Genomic DNA, 25,575 nt, shown 5'->3' on the forward strand with positions numbered 1-25,575 from the left:
GTGCTATAAAGATCATCTAACCAGTTAGCTTATCTGGATCCTTTACCCCAAGCTTCTAGAAAAAAAAAAAAAGGTTCAATTTCTTGTAGTTCTGGTAACTCTGCAGCCTATGAGAGTCTGGTTTGTTTCCAAGCTGCTCCACTGACACTGCATTCTCTGTGGTCACCAACAATCTCTGCATTGCAGATTCCCTGAGTACTTTTCAGGCTTCATCTTACTTTACTGCTACACAGGAATGTATACTATTGACTGCTCTCTCCTTGAAACTCCCTATTCTGTTGGTTTAGCAACATTGGGTTTTTTTCTCCTATGCCTGGGGCCATCTTTTTGTCTCCATTAACGGCTTTTCTTCTGCCCCCTACATGTTGGATGGATTAATGAATGCCAGTTTTTTATTTCAACCCAGACATTGTTCCTGAGTTCCAGGCTGGTACATTCCTTTATTTTTTAGTATCTCCACTTGGAAGTCTCCTAGCTACCACAAAAGTATAATGTCCAAAACTAATCTCTAAAAATAATCCTAGATTTTTTTGTTCTTCATCCTCCTCATCTAAACAGTCTCTAAATCATATCAGTTCTACATCCCAGTAGCCCACAAATCCTCTCCGTCTTCACTGTCAACGGCCTTAGTTTAGACCTCTGTCAATTTGAACCTGTATTTTTGAAGTCATCTGAGAGCTGGTCTCATTGCCTCTACCTTCTCCAAATGGAGCAAAACCTCTAAATCATGACAGCATCTAGGTGGGCTTGGATGGCTTAAAATTCTCTAAAAGCTTAAAACTATTTGATTTTAAATTCCTCAATCGCTTCTTTTTTCTTCAAGAAAGATGGATTCCACATCCTCTACATGCCATTCTGGGCCCTTCATGGTTTGCCTTTTACCTGCCTTGGCCTATCCTCCTCTATGCCCTTCCTTCTTTTGTAATCAGTAATCTTCGCTTACTATTTCAAAAATGCCATCACTTGCAAATGTTCTCCAGTAGGCCTATATATGCTTCTCTCTATCTTCATGACTCAGCTCAAACATTTCTCCTATAGAAGCTTTGCCAGTGCTCTCAGCATTTGAGGTTTCCTCCCATGGTCCTGTATCTTACACCTCCGACAGATACGGCATGTTACTTTGGACTCTTATTTTCCTCATCTGTCTGACCACTGCACTGTGACTTTTTTGAACCTCTATTTTCTCACCATGGCTTAGAACAGTCTCTGGCCTATAGCATGTGATTATTGTTTATTTAATGACTGAGTAACAAATGAATATATTTTGTAGACGAAAAAATTAAAACCAGGTAAGTGACCTAAAGACCAAAAACACCCTGCACCACCACTAGAGGGCCTCAACCCAGTACCTTAGGAATCTCTTAGGATGTGCTCACCTGCCAAAAATGAACATGATTGCTGTCCTGTCATTGATTTCATTTCACTTTAGCCATTCTAGTGGATTATCCTATTAACAATGCATTGGTGCCAATTGATATTTGTTATATAAAAGCAGATTGGGGGAATGAGGGGGTGAGGAAGCATGAGCTGGGTATCTGCATTAGTCCATTCTCATACTGCTGTGAAGAACTACCTGAGACTGGGTAACTTAGAAAGAAAAGAGACTTAATTGATTCACAGTTTCACCGGCTCTACAGGAGGCATGGCTGGGGAGGTCTCAGGAAACTTGCAGTCATGGCAGAAGGGAGAAGGGGAAGCAAACACATCTTCACACGGCAGCAGGAGAGAGCGAGTGTGAAGTGGGAAGTGCACTTTTAAGCAACCTAATCTCGTGAGAACTCACTCACAAGACAGCACTAGGGGGATGGTGCTAAACCATTAGAAACCACCCTCCTGACCCAATCACCTCCCACCAGGTTCCTCCCCCAGCACTGGAGACTACAATTTAACATGAGATTTGGTTGAGGACACAGAGCCAAACCATATCAGTATGCTAGAATCTAGTCTTTTAAAGGAATCAGTTTTGTTGATTTTTATTTCAAAGTTTTAGGCAAAACAGAGAACACATTGTAAGATATTTAAAATAATTGTTTCATGCTTTAAAGAAGAAAAGCTGGTGAATGCTAACAGGCAAGATTAGACCTTCGTGTAGTTTTCTAAACCTATGATGCTGCTTTTAAGACAGGCTAATTGTTGTCTCAAAGGAGGAATTTGAATGTTGAAGGCCTTTATGACAAGCTTGCCAAATGTGTAGGAGAGAAGAGGATTACACCGAATTCTGGAATGAGTTCTCAACTATAGATCAAATGAGTTTACTGAAGAATTCAAAAGATTAAAAAACATGTGACTGTATGATAGGATTTATAATATTCAATTCCACAGACTTTAGTTTATTGCCAGAGTATTTGGGGGAGAGAGGTGCTTATTTTTATTTCAAATATAGATTTAGAACTTAAACTCAGCTATGGGTCTGACACACAGTGTTCATTAAATCCTGGGAACATAGTATTTGAAAAAAATGGTTTATTAACTTTTTAAATATAATAAAATACCCAATTTGTTAGAAAAATTAGGAAAAAATCTATGCAGAAGACAAAGTGTTTACTTTGGTGGCGTGATCTCGGCTCACTGCACCCTCTGCCTCCCAGATTCAAGCAATTCTCCAGCCTCAGCCTCCCGAGTAGCTGGGACTACAGCTGTGCACCACCACGCCCAGCTAACTTTTGTATTTTTAGTAGAGACAGGGTTTTACCATGTTGGCCAGGATGGTCTCGATCTCTTGACCTCGTGATCCACTCGCCTCAGCCTCCCAAAGTGCTGGGATTACAGGTGTGAGCCACCGTTCCTGGCCAGTATTCACTATTTTTAAAGTATCATCAGCAGAGCACTTGTTATCTCTTAGGATTTCCCAGAGAGCTATTTGTATTTTATTACAATTTACAAATAGCTTAAGAGATGTTCCCCCTTAATTGTGGAGATTTTTAGATCAAAACATTGTTGTTTTTCATTTATATTTCTTTTCCAACATTGAACCCTTTATGACATGCATCTTACTTTATAGCAAGAAGGAAGTCAAGAAGAGAACAAGAAACAGGTTGGTAGGATCTACAGTTTTTCTAATTGTTACTGGAGTTAGTATATACCTCGCCCCAGTGGCCAGTATGTGAGAATCCTGAAGCATGTGTTAGAATATCTCATGAAAATGTGAAATGTATTTTTAAAAAAATTTTAGTTTTGTCTCTTATCAAACAGTAATTAAATACTATGTAATATCCCTCAAATAAGTGAATATTTTATATCATTTAAACATTATGTTTGAGCAATTAGTCTTTAGGAAAGTTGGAGGGAGACTTTATTCTAGTCAGCATGATTGTCTGCAAAGAACAAAGGAATAGGAATTACCAGGAGGCATGAATTTTTTATTTTTTTAATAACAGCATACTTTATAAGAAAATGTTCTTCCCTTTGGGGGTTTAAGATGTTTCTGAAATCAAACATAGTGTTGTTATTTAGGGGAGTGTCAGTGAAGACTTTAAAAATCTTGAATTGAAGGGACTCTAAGTCCCCAATGGCCTGAAGCAATTCAAATAAAGTGTTTTAACCAGTCCTTCTACTTGATTATTTGTTCTGAAGCCAAATTAGTATATTCTCACTTTCTTACAAAATGTTTGTACCAAAAGGACAACTTGTTTACCAAAATAATTTCTGACAAATAGCTAAGTGTGTTCATGTGTGTGTGTGTGTTTGTAATAGGACAACGTTTTGTCCCCTGAGACATTATATCTCCTAGGGAAAAAAGATTTCTAATAATGGAAAATTTACTAACACTAGTTTTATTAAACTAGCATTATTAAATTATCTTTGTGAATCAGTGTTTCATGGAAAGTCATGTATATCACTCCAATTTAGCTTAACCATTATTTCAATAACAACTTTTTGTGTCTTTAGGACTTATTTGAAATTTATACACATGCAATATGCATATAATGAAACTATTCTTAATCAGAGTGCTTGTCATTGAACAGTGACTAACCTGGTTAACAGAACTAGCTACAATGTATTTTTGTAAAGTATTTGTCCAATTTCTTGTTAAAAACCAGAGCTGATCTTACCTATACAAAGGAAAAAGCTCCCAAAGTGTGCCATGTAACTTCTGCTATCTTGTCCTAAGCGAATATTCTTCACTGGAGGGAAACTATTACATAGAGATCTCTTGGATTTATTTCAATACATAAAGATTACGACTGAGAACAGTTTTTCAGTATGAGAGGGCTAAGCATCTCCCTCGGGAAGGAAATAGCACTAACTCCTGAGGAAATAGGTTCAGAGGAAAGAGGGATGAAGCAGACCAGGAGAATTTATTACCATCACGAGCTCTGCATTAAGTACTGTATTTCCAGTGTCTTAGGGAATCCTTACAACTATCTTGAAAAGTAGAAATTATCTTCATTTTATAATGGGGTAAATGATACTTGGAAATGTCAAGTAACTTACCCAAGATGACACAAGCAGTGAAGACAGAACTGAAACACAGGAACTGATCCCTAAACCTTTATTCTGCCAGACTTCAGGTGTGAAAGACAAGCTTCTAGTTTACAGTTCAACTAAGATTATTCTTCCTCAAACATCATACCTAGAACAATGTTTGATTTTTCCATTGCAATCAATGGCACTATCCTGACTCCAGACAGCGAGATGGTATAGGATAGCATAGGATGGCGGTGAGGAACTTAGTCCTTCTCCTCACTAGCTTGTCCTGGAACAATTTTCTTAATGTTTCCTTGTCTCCATTTTCTTTTCTGTAAATTTGAAATAATAGCACCTACCCCACCTACTTTTTCCCACAGTGGCTACAAGAGCCCAATGTCATTGATATGAAAGAACTTTCTTCTAAATGTAAAGCTCTATCTAAATGTATCTTAGTTCCACTGTTATTATTCTCAACACCCATTCACACTGTAGAGAGAAGAGATTGTCTTCAATCAGTAATTAAAGCAACACTTCTTTTCTCTCTTTACAGTTCTCCAAAAATCTAGTTAACAGAAATTTGAATGTCTATCAATGAATTGCTGAAATAAAAGATCACTTTGCATATGTCACACTTATTCTAGATACGTCATGAAGAGATCCAAAAGTTATTCCCAATTAGGTAACAATAACAACCAGGTCTAAAGAGTCAGTGATGTTTTTTCTCCTGAGATTTACAGCCTCTTCCTCGCTTGTGGGGCTTGTTCCTTTACCATCTGAGCTGTTGCATTTTATTAGTTGTGATGTTCTCTAAGTCTCAACTGTCCTTCCTCACACTCCAATAAAAGCTTGTCTTTTTAAAAAACCTTCCAGTTATCTGAGTAGCATAAGCAGTGGAAAGTAATAGACTTATGTTATGATAATGAGACTTGGAAAGTCTCAAGACTTGGAATGCCTTTGTTTATTTCAAAGTATTCTGGTTTTCAGTTCCTTTAGAAAAGAGAGGAAAGCGGCTGGAAATGAGGCGGAGCAGGAGAGAAAGTAGGAGAATTTAACTAATGAGCCATTAAAGGAAGTAGGTATTAGCCCATCCATTTGACATTAACTTTACTTCTCATTCATCATTACTGGAAAAAGCGTTTATTAAAAACCACACTAATTTAAAATTGTGTTATTATTTCTTCTGTTACAGGCAAGACTTTTTATTTTCTTTCTTTTTTTCTTCTGGTATTGTTTTCATGCATTGTTTCATTATTGCAGTATGAGAATTGAGCAGTGGGCTCCATTTGTCACATTTGTGTGCATAGCAATTTAGGTTGAAAACAGAAATTCAAAAAAATTTGTAACATGGGGCAACAGCTCCATCTACTGTTTCCGTAGGAAAAGCTCTAGTCAAAGAATGACAATAGCTCTTTGAAGGATGTCAGAGGAATGGAAATTTTTCGATGTTTGAAGCTTGTTATAAATCCATATGATTTTTTAAAAATTATTTTCAGGATTTTGTTACATTTATGCTTACCTTGAAATTTAAATATAAGTGCTATTCCATCAGCAGTCATTTTCAATGTCAACTTGATGCTCTTTTGAGGTAAAAATCCATACCTTCTTCATGGATCTCTAAAATGCCCTTCTATTGTACAATACCAATAAAACTCTGCAGCATTAATTTTTGGGAGCTTACTCCAACAAAACATATGCTTCTTTTCTAAAACAAGTCTGATTTGAAACATGTACATTCATGTTTCTATTTTAATTTTAACTTCAATGTAGAACTTCTTCTACCTTTAAAGCATGAATCATTGCACAGTCCTGAAAGTTACAATTATACATCAGTTTGCACAATTAAAAGAGTAAATTTAGGGTGTAAAATTTAATTCATTTACTAAACAAATACTTATGGCCTATCTACCATGTGTTAATCACTATTACAAACATTGAATATACAGTGGTTAAAAACACAAAGCAACAACAAACTACAGACAAGGTCTCTACCTTTCTTTATAACTTACTGTCTGTGGTGAGGCAGTACACCAATGGTTAATAAGCAGTTAAATAAATAGACAAAACAATTTCGGTTTAGAGTGAGGTGCTATGGGGGGAATAAACTGGGTAATGTGATAATGATTTGGAAGGAGGAGATGTTCTTCACATTACCATCTAATTGAGGTGCTCCAGGGAGGTGTCTCTGAGCAGAAGACATGCCTTGAGAAGGAGCTGGCCATGTGAGGGCCAGAGCAAGAACTTTCCAAACAGAAATATCAGGACTTGCAAAGGGCTTCAGGTGGGGAAAAGCTTGATGTATTCAATAAACATAAAGGAGCTAAGAAAAGAATAGTGCCAGAAAAGATTTGGGAGCTGAATGGCTTCATCATATAGGGCCTTATAAGAATGGAAAAGAAGGGTTGGGGGGGCAAGTGGAGAGATACACGTAGCCATGAAATAACCAGTTACATCTCCGTTTTGTAAGTGTGTGTGTGTGTGTGTGTGTGTGTGTATCTGCAGCAGTTTGATTTTTTCATGTGATGAAATTACTGTTCCTACTGATTCAAATAAATTATTCTGAAGGTAATATTGTTTTTAGCCCATTATCTTTAGTCTTTGAGTGGACAGGGAATAGGCTTGTTTGCTGAAAGAAAACAAAATTGACAAAGGTTTGATTGTAGCCCATTTAATTTCAGTCTTGTCTGAATCCACTGGATATCACATTGGTCATTAGAGATGGAGAATTTCATCACATCTAAGTCTTTTCTTTTTCCCCACAGCTAAATCTGATGTTTCCTTTCTGATAGGCTATAGGTTGAGTCAGTTGAACAGTTGGGGCAATGAAAATACATACCCTCAAAATGCCATAGAACTAAGTGCCTTCCGGCACTTGTGTCCCGTTATCCATCGCTGTTCTCAACTTGAGTATCTTCCATCTCCAACTTTATTTACTATGCACTGAAAACTGAAAGTGCAAAGTTATTATTTTCGGCATATAGCAGGATCCACCTCTAAAACAATTTAGTGTCCCAAAACACATTTTTGGACTGCTGAATAAAGCAGATGGCAAAAACTGTCTCAATGAAACATTTGATTACTTGTTAAAATACCCTCAGAATACCTTGAATGTGACTACATGCATTTTGAAGCTCATCATGTATCAATGGGAATCCAATTCAAATTCTTAACATCCCTTCTAGAAGCTTGAACTGATCAGGGCTTAGTCATGTTGCTTAGTTTTCCTTTCAGCAAGAGAACCACAATCTCTTCTGTTAAATGACTAAAGTCTGTGCAATGTAATATCTTCAGAGAAAATGAGCCTAACAATTTATTTGAGTCAATGGGAATAGGAATTTCATTTCTTAAAAAAAAAGTAAGATGACACCTTCTCAGATTTAAAAATATAGACACATAAGACCTATAAAATGGAGACATGGCTAGTTAATCATGTTTATTGCCACTTGTCCCTCATGGGGGTAATGGTCCCAGACAAAACAGCTGTTCCCAACATTGCTAAAATTCCAGTGTCACCTTGTGTGACCACAGAATACATAGACATGCATGTGAGGCAGCTGGGGATATCAGGCTGAGATTTTGAAAACTAGCTCTCAGGTTTTATTTTCTAATTATTTCTCTTTTTCTCTCCCTACGGACAGCAGCAGTAGGACATTATTAGTCACTTTCTGACTTCCTGTGTTTTTTACTAATAGTGGTAACATTATGGTGGAAAAAATATTATATTTGTACAGCCACTGACTGCTTGTTTCATCTTGTATTATGTTCTTGAAACCAACTATTAAGACATCTGGACTGACATGTGTTATTTACAGCAACGATGAGACAGACTATTTGAAATCCTTGATCTGTGGTCACCAAACTTGTAATTAGTTGTGATGGTGCCTGGATTCAACATCATTTCTTTGTGTTGGGTAAACATTAAGATTTGAGAAGTCAAAGGCTGGTCAGATTTATTAGAACCTTAATTTTCAGAAAGGGAGATTTGTTTCCTAAATAATCTTATAGTTTGCATTTGATGATATAGTTTCCAAGAGGATCTCCATACTGTATGTAATTTTACTGCTGTATAACTTTGTGAGGTAGGCAAGAAAAGATTATTTTCATTTAATAAGAATATTCTACGTCCTGATGAATAAGGAGCTCAGCTCAATTTTTGCAGTCAGTTTTCTCTGCACATCAGTAACTACAGCTTAGTATGATCAATGGAAAGACTGAAGGAAATTATATAACTAGAGAAGCAACAAGTTTTCAGCATTGTCTAGGGGACCTAAAACATGGAAGAAAAGTTGGCAGAAAATAAGATTTGAACGTCTTCAGCTATGTCTGTAATGAATTCATTAAAAAGTAAAAAGACCCAAAGCAAATATTGCAAAATTGTTAATATTTGACAACATAGGATTTTGGACTCATTGCAATTTATATTATTTTCTGTACTTTTCAGCATGCTTAGAATAGTTCAAATTCATTTTAAGCAGGAAAAACATTCTATGGGATTAGTAACAGTTAATATCACTGATTACTTCATCACTGGCTGATATCATCAGTATCTTCTCCTTTGACTGAAATCTTTTGTGGAATGGGGCCACATGTTTTAAAACTAAAATTATTAGCTATTTTTTAGAACTTTCCTGAGCACACTGTCTATAACCATGGTGTTCAGCTGAGCCAAGAATTGTCATTTGTAGATTTATCATTAGCACAACCTATAGATAACGGAGAGACCTTAACATCACACATTTGAGTTGAAAGTGAAGACCACAATCACCCAATTATTCCAGAGCTGCCCAGAATGTCCCCAGCTATTCAAGTTGTGCACATGCTCTTGGCCTCTATGTAACTTGGCAGTGTATAGGCTAGTGCCACCAGCCTGGTTATCTTAAGTCCCAGCAGTGTGCCTTGAAACTTGCATTTTCTTAACTCAGGAAGAGTTGTCATTCTACCAACACTTTTAAAGAGAATGAATGTTATCACCTAATTACAGTAGATGGAAACTCAAAGCATTCATAGGTGCGGGCTGCCTGTGGGGTCCATGTAAGCCATCTTTCCTCCAGATTTTGGCGGCATATTGAAAAATTCCTGAGGTCAAACAAGGGGATGGAGGCACAATTGTTCCTAAGGTATGGTTTTTGTTGGTGGTGATCTTTTGTGGACACCACTGGATACAAATAATTTGTTTCACACATTCCCCTCCTTGCTAGTTTTCATGCCCCTGTGGCTTTTATCACCTTGTACTGGGTCATTGATGTTGCATCTGTGGGTGGCAAGGCACTCTAAAGATTCCTGCTGCTCCTTATACTGCAGGACACTGACAAATAATATTTTTCCTTTTTCAGGACATACTGGGGAGAGATGAGTATGAAACATTTTATGGATGGATAAGCAGAATAGCAGCATTAGGGGAGGAATCTTTTTTTTTCTAACTATCATGCCATGGAAATCAGTCCAAATGTCCCACTCTATCAATAAGGCAGTGGGCTTTACACCAATTAGGTTGATATCTGGGGAAATAAGTACCTTTAAATATATTTTTTTCTGCCTTAGAAAACAAAGTGTTAAAAAACCTACAAGCTTCCTAGCATAATTTAGAAAATCTGCTTTTATGAAATGGGTTAATTATACCCATTGAATGCGTTCACTGTCACAGTCTCATCCTCCCACTTCTGTTCCAAAATGACAAGTGAAACCAGGGACTGTGCAATTTTGGAAAACAATCAGATCACATATTGAGTATTTTGCTTATTCATACAACCATAAACGGCCTATGCTTGAGTTCCCTCAATTACACAGCTCAGTATGCAGGCCAGAAGCAGACAAGCCCAGCTCAAGTGAGCACTTTCCTGGAATACACGGGGGAACGAGTTTGAAAAATGTCCAAAGTGGCAGATGTGAAAAATTCTCATTCAACATCCAGAGCTGCCTTTGCTGCAATCCTTCACCTGTTAATCACACTGCCTCTGAACTTGTGAACCAGGGATGCTAGCGATATCTTAGACTGAGACACTTAGGAGCTATAGATCTTTCAAGGTATGGTGCCACTATATGCCAAGGTGGGGGAAAAGCTAGTGAGACAAGACAAGATCATGGATCACAGCACTGCTCAGAATTTTCAGACATTCACCAAGAATAAGCATGTCACTGCCAGCTTCCAACTAAACTGTTATTATCTTTTGTAGGGGAAATTCCCAAAAGATGTCCTTGATAAATGCTTAAACCATTGTACTGTATCACTTAAATTCTTCAGACTCCTGCAATGCTAATACACAATCTCTCCTCCACAACAGAATACAATGGCACTATTGTAGTCTTAAGTGAAGGATATTTCATTTTCCCTGAGTGAGACAACTTTCCCACAACTGTTATCCACTGCAATTTCATGCTCCTTGGAGTTTCTGTGCACCAAAATCATCCCCAAGCAATATACTCTCTTGATTAGCTAGTATTTTATTCCACCTCCTTTGACTATATTTATTTTTTCTTTTCTTCCACCATCTTATAAGTGCGAAGGCTCCTTGCCCTTCATTTGGCATTATTGAAACCTCAAAAGTTATTTAAGATGCTGGTTGAGATTGCTGACTTCCTTCCTTTTCCATCTCAGTCTAACTCTGATCTTTCTTTCTCCTGCTCTCTTTCTAGTAGAAGCCCTCCATGATTTTGAACTTCCCTGTGTCTCTGTGTTGTTCCTCTCTCTTATCCTTACCCTCCTCCCATTCTGGTCACTTTCCTCTTGACTCTTCTTGTCATCCAAGTCTTTCTTTTCTTTTTTTTTTTTGGAGATGGAGTCTTGCTCTGTCACTCAGGCTGGAGTGTAGTGGCGTGATCTCGGCTAACTGCAACCTCCGCCTTCTGGGTTCAAGCAATTCTCCTGCCTCAGCTTCCCAAGTAGCTGGGACTACAGGTGCACGCTAACATGCCCTGCTAATTTTTTGTATTTTAGTAGAGACAGAGTTTCACCATGTTGCCCAAGCTGGTCTCGAACTCCTGAGCTCAAGCAACCTGCCCGTCTTGGCCTCCCAAAGTGCTAGCATTGCGGGTGTTAGCCACTGTGCCCAGCCCTTTCAAAAGGCATGTCTACACCAAATCTCAGACCATTCTTTTCTTGGCCCTTAGTGATTGTATACCTCATTAATCCTGTGATCTTTCACCACACAATGCCCTGCCCGATTGTTTAAAAACCAGCTTTAAGATGATTGGTATTTTATTTTCCCATCATCCTTCTCACTGTGAGGTGGTTTAGGGGAAAGAGTTAAAAGATCAAGGCAGTGGGGTCAGACAGACCTGAGTTGAAACCTAGCTCTTGTCTACTATTTATATGACCTTGAGTCAGATATTTAGTCTTTTGTTATGTGTAAAATAAGGAAACACCACCTCACTGGACTGCTGTAAGAGCTAAATGCAATAATGCATGTACCTCACACAGTTGTCACTTTCAAAGGGTAACTATTGTTATTTATTAATATTTTTGTTATCATTATCCTCATTTAATCATTATTTGCCATCTTCTCATTATTTTTGTCTTTTTTTCCCAGGATTTATGAACTACCATTTCCAAAGCAAAAGGGTTGATATTTTTTCTCTTTTATTATCACCTGCATGTAAATTTTTCTTCTATCTGCTTGGCTCCCCTCCTTCCAATTTTCCTCTGTTAAAGTCTTTATAGAGAAACTTCATCCATCTAAGAATGTTGGCCTAAATATATGCATATACATATTCATCATCTGGAAAAACTCATTAGATTCTATTTTCAATGTGAACAAACACACTTGAAAACATCTCTTTTAAATTGAGAGCATATAAGTTTCATAACTGTATTCTTTTGTATTGACCAATGAATGAAACAGGTCCATCAGATTAGCACTGAAACATGAATTTTCCCTGAGCTTATTTCCATTTGAGTCCCCACCACTTACAATCCAAGTTAACCTGAAGACTTGGCTCACAAGTCATTTCTCAAAGCCTCTTTCCAGAAAGTGAAAGCCCTCAGCCTAACGGTGGTGGAGGCAGAGACGCAGTCTGCAGAGTCCTCAGCCTCCCTTTCCTACTTGGTGCTGTCTTCTCCTGTCCTTAGCCCCCAAGGGCCATCCCTTTATTCTTCTCCTTTCCTGTCCTACCCGCCTTGCTCTTGGGAAATATGTAATGAACAATTCACATGAATCTATTAGAATGGAATGATTTTGGACTTGGTTCTACCATTCATGTGGTTTGGGGAAAAATCTCTTGGTTTTCCCATCTGTTAAATGGAAAATATAATAGTACCCACTTCAGTTGGTTATTATAAGAATCAAATAAGATAATGCATTTTACAGTCACATTACCCTACCACCCAAGAAAATATAAGTGAAAATACTTTTAGAATTATCCAGAGCTGTGAAAACATGAACCTTTAGTATTATATCTCCCAGGAACATTTGCATTTGATCTGGCAGTAAAACCTAACACCAAAAAAAAATAAGACTTTCATTAGGACATGTTGGGCATAACCTGGAGAGTAGGCAAGATATTTGAAGGAAAAAGACCTCCTCCCAGGAACCTTTAAATTTCACCTATATGTGGCCCATGTTCCCTAGGGTGACCCATTTAATACCAAGTATGAGAGCTTGAGGTCTCTATATTGAAATGTAAGAATAATATAAATACTCACTGAATCTGCTCTTGGCTTTAGGAATCACATTTTATAGTTCAAGAGTTTCTAGCAGTTGTTGTTTTTTTTTGTTTGTTTTTTGGTGTTTTGTTTTGTTTTTTGTTTTTTTTTTTTTTTTGGTGGGGAGAAGGTGTTGGTATCCCTTTAGTCACTAAAAATTCGCAACAGAAGCATTCTCAGAAAAAAAATCCATTACAATTATAACTGCTTAATTTATATAGTTAAACCCCAAGAGACACTGAAAAAAAATTTCATTTTGAGTAAATATTAAGACAGAGAAAAGGATGTGTGACTTTTTTAAAAAAAGAAATTGAGTCCCCAGATATTTTCTATCTAAAGAACATTATTGATTTTTTCCCCCAGAATTACTTTACAACTTATATGTTGTAATTCTGGTCCAAAAATCCATCCATGAGCTCTTTTCTACTTAACTGGAGCTCACTGTAACTATGCTTTCAATTAACTAGCCACATTCTTAGGTTAATCTAAATCTGTTGGTCTTGTCTTTTATAAATTTGGAAGAAGCAAGCCCTTTGCTCCGTTTGATACCATTTCTAACTAAAACCAAAACCAACAAGCAAAAAAAATGGCTTTCTCCACAGACTTTTTCTTATAAAAGCAATGATTCTACCGAATTCAACAAACATTTGGTGCTGGTGATGGGAGACAGATTCTGCAGACTGTAGTGTGCTGAGTTTAAAAAGATCAAAACTCCTTGCCCTCACAAAGTTTTTGTTGCAACTGGGAATACAAACATGTACATAAGCCACTATACTCAACGTAAATGTGCTTTACTAAGTTATGTATAATGTGTTATAGATGGAAACATAAATGAGAGAAAAACTCATTTGACATTACCTTTTCCAACCATTATTATCTTTTCATCTCACCATTCCTATGTCTGAATTTAGGCTTCCTAATGACTGTTTTTTTTTCTTGAATACAAAGGGAAAAATAATTACTGATCTCTACTTTTTTACAAGCCATTAGAACACTGGAAAGGTTTCTTGAAAATTAGTCCAAAGGACTTTCCAACAAGCATTCTATCTGTTCTTACAGAAAAGCGATTTTTTAGCACTTTTGAAGAGAGTTGGTTAGTACAACTTCCTTCACAGAGGTTTTTGGTATTTTAAAGATTGTTCTTGAATGTAATTGAAAACCCACAGGGCCAAAAGCAGTTGTGTGTAACCTGAAAACATGTATTTTTGAATCCAGAAAAAAGCTTCCAATAGGAGATTGAAGAGCTATGGTGCATAAGTGGCATCTGGATGGCTCAAGGAGACTCAGTCAACAGAGATGAAGAGGTACAGGGTACTTTTAGAGAAAAGGGAGAAAGGAAAATAGTTCAAGATTGAGGATCAGAGAGTGAGCAGGCGATTTGACTAAGGAGCCACAGAGCTCCTGATTCACAATGTGCAGAGTGTGCTAAAGCTGGATCAGAAGGCTCAAGCTCTGACTTGCACAGACAGCTTATGGCAAAGAACAGTGAGGGGAAAAAAGGCAAAAATATTGCTCTTTAAGCTAAGTATACCGGGTAAATTGGCTAAAAAGTGAAAATGCAGCTAAGACTAGGACTAAGGACTATGGTTTTTAACAGAGAACTCTTCCCAACTTTTAAACTTTGGGAATGTGCAGCCAAAACTGAAATCTACTAAGGGAATGATAATGCAAATAGCTCATCATTTTTACACTACGTGTCTGACAAGTCCGGTGGCAGACATCATGGTATTTCTGTTTTCCACCTCCAGCAAGATTTAAGCCAAAAACTATTTAAAAGCTGCTAGAACTATTGCTGACAGTATATACTTCCCAAATTGAATATAGCTTTAATTCACTTTATCACACCGGCTGTATTTCTTTGCAGTAAGAAATGACATCAGGATCTCTATCCACACCAGGTTTATAGGCCTCTCAGATAATTATGAATCAGTACAGTTAGGTTCAGAACACTTGTTTCTCCCTGGAGTTCATTAGCATATTTTAGCTGCTCTGTAATGGTATACTCACCACATTAATCCAGATGTCCTATATCTCCCAATCCCATACAAATAGAGTAAAGCAAATCTCCGTAAAAAACAGACATTGTATAGCCATGACTTGTGTACAGCCATGTTGTGGGTCACTGTTATAAGCAAGATATTGGGACATTTTTCCTTTCCATAAACCTTTAACCACTTTTCCTAGCAGAGCTCCTAAGAGCATAAGCCAAGGCTGACATGCCCTCTGCAGTTGGCTTCTCTTCACCACTGGGCCTGGGTCATCTAAGTGTCTTTTGATGGGTCCTTGTAAATGCAAACCTCAGAGAAAGGGTTCTGTCAACTGCCCTAGAGCATCTACACCACCATGTGATGCCGAGAGATCTGTCACTTACCACAAGTCTTTAACTTCTTTCTTGGAGTTGATTGATAGTCTGCAGGATAGACAACTCTTGCTAAACTTGGCGACAACTCCTTGGATCTTCTCCAGCCATATTTCATACCAGAATAGAAGATAGAAAAATAGCACATCTCTTGGGATGTAGCTGGAAGGATAGCCACCAATTCTGAAACCCCAAGGTTGTGTTCCAACTGTAAACAGAGTTGCTTTTGCAATTTAAATGCTTATAGCTTATTAATGACCACTATCTTTGACAGTGTTAGAGCAACCAAGTGAGACACTGCCTCACTGACTATAGTCAGAGTAGAGGGGGACTTCCAGAAGACTCTAATTGGCATCTCTTTCCAGTCTCTGAAGGGTTCCTTCGGACCGCTAGGAGAGTTTGTATAAAGTATTGCCTGCAGGGTAGACGGTTGGCTGTAAATTTCTGTCACATTAAACTTGCAATTTGTGGTACCCAAACTATCCCAGTGACTAAAAAAGTGAGAAAGAAAATGTCATCATAAATACTCATGATGAGATTAAGTGGTAGAACCTAAAACTTCAGATCAAACCCATTTCGAGTACTACTTTGAAGATAAGACATTTTGTGACAAAAGCAGAACATATGAAAATGTAGAAGTAATTTTTATGGGTTTATTAATCTTGTGGATATTTGAATAATAATGGTCAACCTTTTCTGTAGCCTCATTGCTCTTGGCATTGTTTTTAGTGAGTTGTGCCCTTGCCTTTGTTTTTAGAGGGAGCAGCTGCACTGAGCCGTGCATATTCTCCCACCCCACCCCCAGTGGTAAGCTCAGCAGCAGCCAGATCAGGATCCTGCATGAGAAGTATATACTTTGCTTATGAAATACAGCTATCCTCTGTGTGCATATGACCAGTCTGTAAAGGATCATATCACATTTCACCCAATTTTTTACAAATCATTATCGTTCTATTGTTTTTTACTGTTCTCACTTACACTGCTACCTGTTTTATTCCGTGCAAACCCTACAACACATTTGCTTTCTTGCTTCTTTTCCTTACTGCCTCCCAGAACCCTTTGGGAGGCTTCACACTTCTTGTATCTCAGACCACCTGCTCTCCCAACCTCTACAAACAAAGATAGGATACATTTGAATACAGTCACAGACTAGGAGAAATGTTTTGTAATATTCAGGGATAATCTCCCTAACATGGGTTAAGAGACTGTATGAACATAGATGGGAGATACAAGGAGTAGATAAAGAGGCCTCTCTCAACTAGACGGTATGACTACAGCTAAAGGTAATGTGTTCACTTTCTCGCCTCCTGCACCAAGCACTGTGAAGTACCTGGCAGAAGTGCTACGTACAAGTTTTGTTGATTTTTTTTCAATTTCAGTAAAGTAAATAGAACATAGAAGAGTGATCACCCAGTATTCTCTAGGGTACACACATCATCATGATAAGAAAATTACTGCAAAAGTGATTTTTGGCCGAGTTTGCCTTTAAGTTAAGATAGTAGAGTAGACGAGAACTGGCTTTGGGCCCAATGCTAATGTTAAGTATTAGCCCTGCCACTTACCAGTGGTGTGACCTTGGACCAGTTAAACATTTCCAACCCTCATTTTCTTTATCTTTGAATCAGAGAGAATGATGGGACATTCCTCGTGTCATTGTAAGGACTAAATTAGTTAACTCCTGCTGTAATGCCTAGCACATAATAAGCACTATATAAATGTTTGCTATTGGCCGGGCGCGCTGGCTCACGCCTGTAATACCAGCACTTTGGGAGGCCAAGGCAGGTGGATCACTTGAGGTCAGGAGTTCAAGACCAGCCTGGCCAACATGGCGAAACCCTACCTCTACTAAAAATACAAAAATTAGCCAGGCATGGTGGCACATGCCTGTAGTCCCAGCTACTCAGGAGACTAAGGCACAAGAATCCCTTGAACCTGGGAGGCAGAGGTTGCAGTGAGCTGAGATCGTGCCACTGCTCTCCAGCCTGGGTGACAGAGTGAGACTCTGTCTCAAAAAACAACAACAACAAAAGTTTGCTATTATTATTTGACTGATTCTGCTACTCTATTTGGGAGACTGTATTATTAATTTTTATGCTATATTTAAGAGTTCTAATAATTAAGACCCTCTCTTTTAACTAGATTGAATATGTATGAAGTTAAATTTACCTACTTCATCACTGTTCTTTGATCTAATCAGCCTTGTCATCAACACACACTCACTGAATGCCTACTATACATATACCCCTAAGCCACCTCTTAATGCTACTACATATGGTGTCTAAAATTCCTCCTTGCCTCATTATATATTTGCAGAAGGATCAATATGTATGGAACTTCGTGTCTCCTGACTTTCAAGAATAAGATCTTAACTTGCATGTTCTTGGCTAGATACTTTGTGTAACAACCCCCCCCACTCAATGATTGCTTTCTTTCTTTACTTCCTCTAACTGACCTAGAATTCTTTACACAATGCTGGCTGCTGAAAAGTTGCATGAAAAATATATAATGCCATAAGAATTCTCTTCTTACAATAGCTCCGTTATTGTTTCAGCAAGGTAACAGCATCGTTTGTCTTCCAAATCATAGGCAACACCATTACTCGTGAGGCCCATTATTTTCTCAAGAATTATACCAGCCTGCTTCTAAGTATCCATCACCTCATTCTTGTGCCCTTTATGTTTAGTGGCACAATGCAAAGGTTTTATATTAGAAGAGATCTTCAGTCACAAGCTGCTCATAAGAAACACCTGGTGTAAATGTTAACCAACATTAATCTTTTCTGTATACCTAAGGTGTTACCTGCATCAGTGAGTGCAGCTAACGATTGCTTCTTAAAATTTTTCTCCACTTTTCAAAGCTTTCATTGCCTTTGAAAAATATTAATCTTTGTATAATGGTGCTGTTTGATTTTGGCTAATCATCTTCCTTCTGTGTCTTATCTTATAAGGTAACATGTTAAGAACTTTGTCTCTATAATATTTTCTCTCCTCCTAGCTTTTGAGTTCTGGACGAAATATGCAATCTCTTTTCTGAGATAGTTGAACCTATTTGACTTGAATTACTTAATCTAAAATAATGCTAATCTTTGTGTTTTTTTATGGCCCTCACCCCAAAATGTAATCCCTGAAAAACCTGGAAAAGTCTTCTTTCCTTTCTTCCTAGAAACTTTAGGGACAGCCAAATGTATTTGCTTCTTTCCTATCCACTCCAAGCCCAGCATAGTGCTTACTGAATTATTTCCAGGTCAACTGAAAACTATCAATATTTAAATTTCTTAAGCCTGAGATTTTATAGCACACATCTTTTTTCTGGCCCAAAAGTCCATGTGCATCTCATTTTCTTATAACTAATTCAAAAAAGTAAAGCAATAGAAAAACATTTTTTCCCAATTTACTAAGTTAATAACATGTGGGAACACACAGTTCTATAGTACATTGATCAAAATCCTGTGAGAAGTGCCAAAAATAAACTGAAGAGCTATACCCTCTTCTCTGGGAGGGTCTTATGGGTATAATTCCTTTCAATAAAGAATATGCTGAGGGCTGACCTTCTGGTAAAATGTTACATGCTCCCACTTAGGACCCCTTTTTGGATTCATGCAGGATTTAACCTAGAAATATCTTAGGAGCCTGATGATAAGTTAATGCCCGTGTATTTCTCTATTAATCAGAATATTTGACTTAATAGACACGTCCTTTTTCTTCACTATATGATTTCAAGAGTTCTTAGATATGTTATTTAAATATTCATTGTTTTGGTAAATGTGTATATATTTGTCTTTGATTTGTTTATAATACAGGGACCTCCTGGAATACAAGGAATACACCAAACTCTTGGTGGATATTATAACAAGGATAACAAGGTATGGCTTCTTTTTTCCCATAATTTATAATACATAGAAATTTTATATGATTGTATTTTTGAAAAAAAAACTTATTAATTCCTAACTTCTCAGACTTTTATACATGATCGCATGTATTTAAACATCTTTCCATACTGAAAGCTATGTTTTCAAAAACAAAAATAAAAAAGTATTTTGTTCAGTATCTTACAAATCTAGGGTTTTATCCTAATAAGTTTTTTAAAAATTTTGTTCAAAGTTTGTTAATGCAAAACATTGTGTTCCACCATCAATAATATCATAGATCTAGCCTCTCTGAGGGCAGAAAGAAATTATTTGATACTTTGAAGCTTTGGGTAGCACAACAGGTGATAGACTTCTTATCAAAACGAATAGGTGTTGCGCCAAAATCTCAAGCAAATATTTGCATACTACAGTTCAAGAATGAGAGTCCCCACCTTTCACGGGGAATTACATTTAATTTCCCCGTGGTTTTTTAAAATCACATTTGGGATAGGTGGAATGCTGACATGGAAGTATCCAAATGGCAAAAGCAAGGGAGTTTTGTTCCAGATTCTACAAGGAGCATAATAGAGTGGCAGCCAAGAGAAGATCTAGGTGAGATCATTGATTGATTCATCATTCAATGACAAATATTTGGGGTCTGATCACTTTGTGTGAGGCATTCTGTCCACTGATTAGGATACCTTGTATACATAATGGTTCATCATTGATTTCTTGCACCACAGAAAGAATTGGAGACACTTCCCTTTATGTCTTTCTTTTCCATGTTCTTACTTTCCCTTCCTGTAATTTTTTCTGACAGCTGTTACTCCTCTTTGTTTAGAAATCCCAAAGAGAAGTGTCAAAAAAATTTGTTAAATGACTAGCTAATTATAAAATCCCAGTTTCTCTCTCTTCAGAACAAGGTCAACATAAAGACTTAGATAATTTATGGTTGACAAATTTAAAATCAAATATGGAAAGTTTTTTATACTTTATAAATTTGACAGTGATGCTATTTTAAATTCTCTCCTTTATTTAGGTTTTCCAGGGAGTATTATATTAGGAAGAATGTTTGGGATATATTTCATGTTTCTTTATTAAACACTTCTTTAATTTCTCAACCTACTCATCTGACAAAGGGCTAATATCCAGAATCTACAATGAACTCAAACAAATTTATAAGAAAAAAACAAACAACCCCATCAAAAAGTGGGCGAAGGACATGAACAGACACTTCTCAAAAGAAGACATTTATGCAGCCAAAAAACATATGAAAAAATGCTCACCATCACTGGCCATCAGAGAAATGCAAATCAAAACCACAGTGAGATACCATCTCACACCAGTTAGAGTGGCAATCATTAAAAAGTCAGGAAACAACAGGTGCTAGAGAGGATGTGGAGAAATAGGAACACTTTTACATTGTTGGTGGGACTGTAAACTAGTTCAACCATTGTGGAAGTCAGTGTGGCTATTCCTCAGGGATCTAGAACTAGAAATACCATTTGACTCAGCCATCCCATTACTGGGTATATACCCAATGGACTATAAATCATGCTGCTATAAAGACACATGCACACGTATGTTTATTGCGGCATTATTCACAATAGCAAAGTCTTGGAACCAACCCAAATGTCCAACAATGATAGACTGGATTAAGAAAATGTGGCACATATACACCATGGAATACTATGCAGCCATAAAAAATGATGAGTTCATGTCCTTTTTAGGGACATGGATGAAATTGGAAATCATCATTCTCAGTAAACTATCGCAAGAACAAAAAACCAAACACCACATATTCTCACTCACAGGTGGGAATTGAACAATGAGAACAACACATGGACACAGGAAGGGGAACATCACACTCTGGGGACTGTTGTGGGGGGGGGGGGAGGGGAGAGGGATAGCATTGGGAGATACACCTAATGCTAGATGACGAGTTAGTGGGTGCAGCACACCAGCATGGCACATGTATACATATGTAACTAACCTGCAATTGTGCACATGTACCCTAAAACTTAAAGCATAATAATAATAAATTTAAAAAAAAAACTAAGAAAAAAAGTGGTTTATATACACAGTGGAATATTATTTAGCTATAAAAAGAATGAAATCCTGTCATTTGCAGCAACATGGATGGAACTGGAGATCATTAAAAAATAAAATAAAATAAATAAGGAAAAAAACTGCACTAGCTTTTTCAAAATATTAAGGCTTAGCACAAGTGAAAAAAAGAATGCTGAAGCATGTTTAAATTTAATCAATTTAATGACACCTGCTGTTATAAAATAGGATTTATCATAAATGCTTCAAAATAATGAGAATAAGTTGGCTCTGATGTCACAGTGTCAGCTACAAAAACTTAAAGAACACACTATATTACTATCTCCCTTGGTATAAAATATACCTAGTTGCTACTTAGCTACTTAAATATTTGCTATCCCTTGCAAAACTTTTAAAGCTCACATCTTTACAGGTCTCCCAACATTACTTCTCTATACAGTTTATCTTGCTGATGAGTCAGTTTTCCCTTAAATGAAGATATATGGAGCATTTATATTTTAGAGTCTAAAGTTGAGAATGTAAATTTTTAAACTTTAAGGTTATATTTCAAAAAAAAAAAAAAAATGGGCACTGACCAGAGCAGCTGAGTGGAAAATCTTGCTAGTAACAAACCAGTACTTTGAACTTAATTATTAACTCACCTAAAAGAACCCCAGTTATTCTTCTTGCCATTACAGAATAGAGGCTCACGGGTATTTAGTCCACATGTTCTCTAAATGTGACTTTAAAGCTGGAATATGACTGGATAAAGAGAAAGGAGTATAGCTGTTATCCCAAATGATGCACTATAACCATTTAGCATTAGAGGCTTTAGATCCATCTGTGAATTAAGAGACAATAACTTACCAAACACTTTATTCTGTTTCCTTTGGGAGTAGTTACAGCCCTTACACCAAGGCCCCACCAAGAAGGATGGAGGTGGTGGGACCCACCTTCCCAGCACCCACACTGCCCCATGCTTCTGTATTGTAACCACCTCCTCCTCACCCTCAGCTTCATAAGGGAAAAGCCAAATGTGCTATGATGAGCACGATGCATGTTTTCCATTGGCATTGTCTCCACCACCTACCCCTGTCTGTTTTTGGATACTGAGATTGTTTCATTTTGCAATTTGTAGTGTGCCAGATGGTCTGACTGTAGCAAATAAGCACAGAGAAGTGGGGCCTGAGTGAAACCTTCCTAGAGATTAAATAATGGACCATGTATTGAGACATAGCAAGTGACACTCCAAGGTTAAAATAATCTTCCCTTTTAAATTGGCATTGATTTATGTGATGTCTGCACTGGAGCCCTAGACCTCAGCTCTTCAACTCACAGTGGCTTCAACAGTCACACAGCCCAGATTCTGCTGAAGCAACTACCCATGGGAGAATGAGTAACAGACTACTCATAAACTGCCCCTCCTCATTCCGAGCTCAGAGAGCCCATGGTTCATTTTCTGGTCCCAGGATCCTCACTTGCCCTCTGGCCCCCATATAGGAACTGATCTTTTCCTCTGCTATTTTCCTTATGTCATCTGGAGGGAGAAGCTCAGGTATGAGAAACCCTCTCTCCTCACAGCACAAATCAAAAAAGGGATGGAGAAGGAAAAAAAAAGCAAATGAGGAAGAAAAAAAGCAAATGAGGAATAGAGAGACAGCCTAAGGAGTGAGGTCAGGAAGATGGATATGAGTGTGTTTATGTGGATTTTTGCATGCCCACTTATGGATGCAAAGAATAAAAGGTAGATTTCTCTCTCTATAACAAAAATAATGTGCAAAACAGCTGCTCCCATTCTGCAAGATTGTTTGCAAAGAAGCAGCAATGCTGAGCATATTCTTCCCCTCAAGGAAAATCTGCTCATGTTCCAGTAAACTGCACTTCATTGTTTCCAGCTCTGGGGGTTTTAATAAAAATTTGATAGGCTCTGTCAACTACTGAAGCCATCAGACCCACAGTTCCTTACTACACTTTAGATGGAGAAAAAAAAATACGTTTTATCTGCGGAGGCCAAGTACTGGTGGATTTTATATTTGATGTTGTTTTTAAAGCTCCATATTGAAAATGCAGAGTTGTGTTATCTTACATCACCACACTCGGTCTCAGCTGTTGGAGATGTATGCTGTGCCTCCCAGCAACCAATTCTTGTATTCATTTCTCCAAATTATTGATCCAAAAAAAAAAAAAAACCAATTTGCTAGCAAAATAATCTATTTTTCTTTTCACATATTAAATCATAACTTCACTTTAATATCCACAGACTAGAAAGGACAGAAAGCCTTTATCCAAAATCCAATAGACAAGGCCTTTCCAAGCAGTGAGTTAAACCCAACGATGGCATATAAAGTGTAGGCTCCCTTGGAGACACTGCAGGCAATCTTCCTGGGCCCAGAAGATTGAGAAATAAAGTTTAGGTTCTAACTTCATTGCTCTCCTTCTCTGTGCCCCAGGCTCCACTGGCTTTGAGGAACGTTGTGGACTTAGGCACAGACATATGGACTTTTAGATGTTGGTTTGATTACAGACAGCCCCCCAACTCACCTGAGTCTTCCCTTCCTTTCATGACCCTCCACACTTGCGGCTGGTGAAATGGTTTTTTGCAGATAACTAAGAGGTTCGGCTTTGAGCCAGCCTTAGGCCTTATTTTCAAGTGAGCACAGCTTTCCTAGCCCACATATTATGTTTTAACTTGCTAGGGCTGCCACAACAAAATATCACAAACTGAGTGGCCTAAACAACACAAATATATCATCTCACAGTTCTGGGGGCCAGAAGTCAAGATGAAGACGTTGTCAGGACCACGTTATCTCCAAAGGCACTAGGGAGGAATATCTTCCAGGTCTCTCTCCTAGCTTCTGGTGGTTCCTTGGCCATCTTCACTTCAAACTATAGCAATAGCGATCTGAATGGGTACCTCTGTATATTTTGTTGTCTAAATATTTCTGTACCTTTTAAGTTTTCTATCAGCACATGTATTTTTAATCAGAAAAATAACCTTAATGGAAAAACCACATGATTAGAGATTACTGGCTCATTTGCCCAACAGATATTTATTGAATGCCAGGGGAGGCTTTCATGAATGGCATTTCATAATAGTTGAGACCTGATTAATGACTAGTTTCTGGCCAGACAAAAAGGTGAGGGCAAAGAGTGGTGATCTGGAGGCTGAGATGGGAATGACCTTGGTCAGTTTAGGGAGCTGAAAAAAGACCATGACAGCTGAAACTTCTGAGGAAGAAGAGTGGCCAACATGATGCTGGAGAGGGAAATGAGTTCAGGTCATGCAGAGATTTGAAGGTGATATTAAAGTTTTGAGAAATGGAGGCCAGAATGTCTTTTGAAGGTATTTCTCTGATCTTATGTAGAGAATATGTGTGTCAGGAAAGCAAGAGTGGATTGTAAAAGGCCAGTTAGAGACTCACTGCAATCCTGGCAAGACATGATGGTGGGCTGCCTGGGTATAGGCAGGTTGACTCTGTCTCTTAAGAGAAAACATTTGGGGAGACAGAGTCAACCAAACTGGATGACTGATCATGTACAAGGAATAAGGATGAGGGTGATTATATTAGTCTGTTTTCATGCTGCTGATAAAGACATACCCTAGACTGGGCAATTTAGAAAAGGAAAACGTTTCATGGACTCACAATTCCATGTAGCTGGGGAGGCCTCATAATCATGGTGGAAGGTGAAAGGCACGTCTAACATGGTGGCAGACATCAGAAGAGTTTGTGCAGGGAAACTTCCCTTTATAAAAGCATCAGATCTCATGAGACTTATTCACTATCATGAGAATAGCACAGGAAAGACCCACACCCATGATTCAATTACTTCCCACTGGGTCCCTCCCACAACACGTGGGAATTGTGGGAGCTACAATTCTAGATGAGATTTGGGTGGGGACACAGCCGAATCAAGTGGTATTGAGAATGACACTCAGAGAGGAAGAGTTCAGGTTTTCTTTCTTTCCTTAATTGTTTTCAATTGTAGAATGGAATTCCTGCTCAATTTAACAAGAAAAACTCCAGAGATACATTAGAAAAAACTGATTCTTTTTCTCCCATTTCTGTACTAAACAATGTTAGCAGCGTGATGTAACTCTATTTTGTTCTCTCATATATGTGTATTTGTTGCATTTTTTGTTTCAGTTTTAAACTTGTTGACTATGAATTGCTTCTAGAATTTACAAGTACATACATCAAGTGGAAAATTAGATATATGGGTCTAAAATTCCTAAGGGAAGTATATGCAGGGAATATAAATTAGATATATGGGTCTAAA

The 25,575-nt window shown here is 37.7% G+C and overlaps 1 protein-coding gene across 5 annotated transcripts in view; it reads left to right on the forward strand.

The window, feature by feature from the left end:
• The window catches only part of COL19A1 (collagen type XIX alpha 1 chain), a 339,181-nt gene that overhangs the window by 230,253 nt on the left and 83,353 nt on the right, over window positions 1–25,575 (forward strand). For all 5 annotated transcript variants that reach the window (XM_001135236.6, XM_063813156.1, XM_016955766.4 and 2 more), the window contains one exon: window positions 19,204–19,266. In XM_001135236.6, the coding sequence (XP_001135236.3) occupies window positions 19,204–19,266 (63 nt within the window). The remainder of the gene's footprint in view (window positions 1–19,203; window positions 19,267–25,575) is intronic.

This window comes from Pan troglodytes, chromosome 5, assembly GCF_028858775.2.
Source record: "Pan troglodytes isolate AG18354 chromosome 5, NHGRI_mPanTro3-v2.0_pri, whole genome shotgun sequence".
Lineage (NCBI taxonomy): Eukaryota > Metazoa > Chordata > Mammalia > Primates > Hominidae > Pan > Pan troglodytes.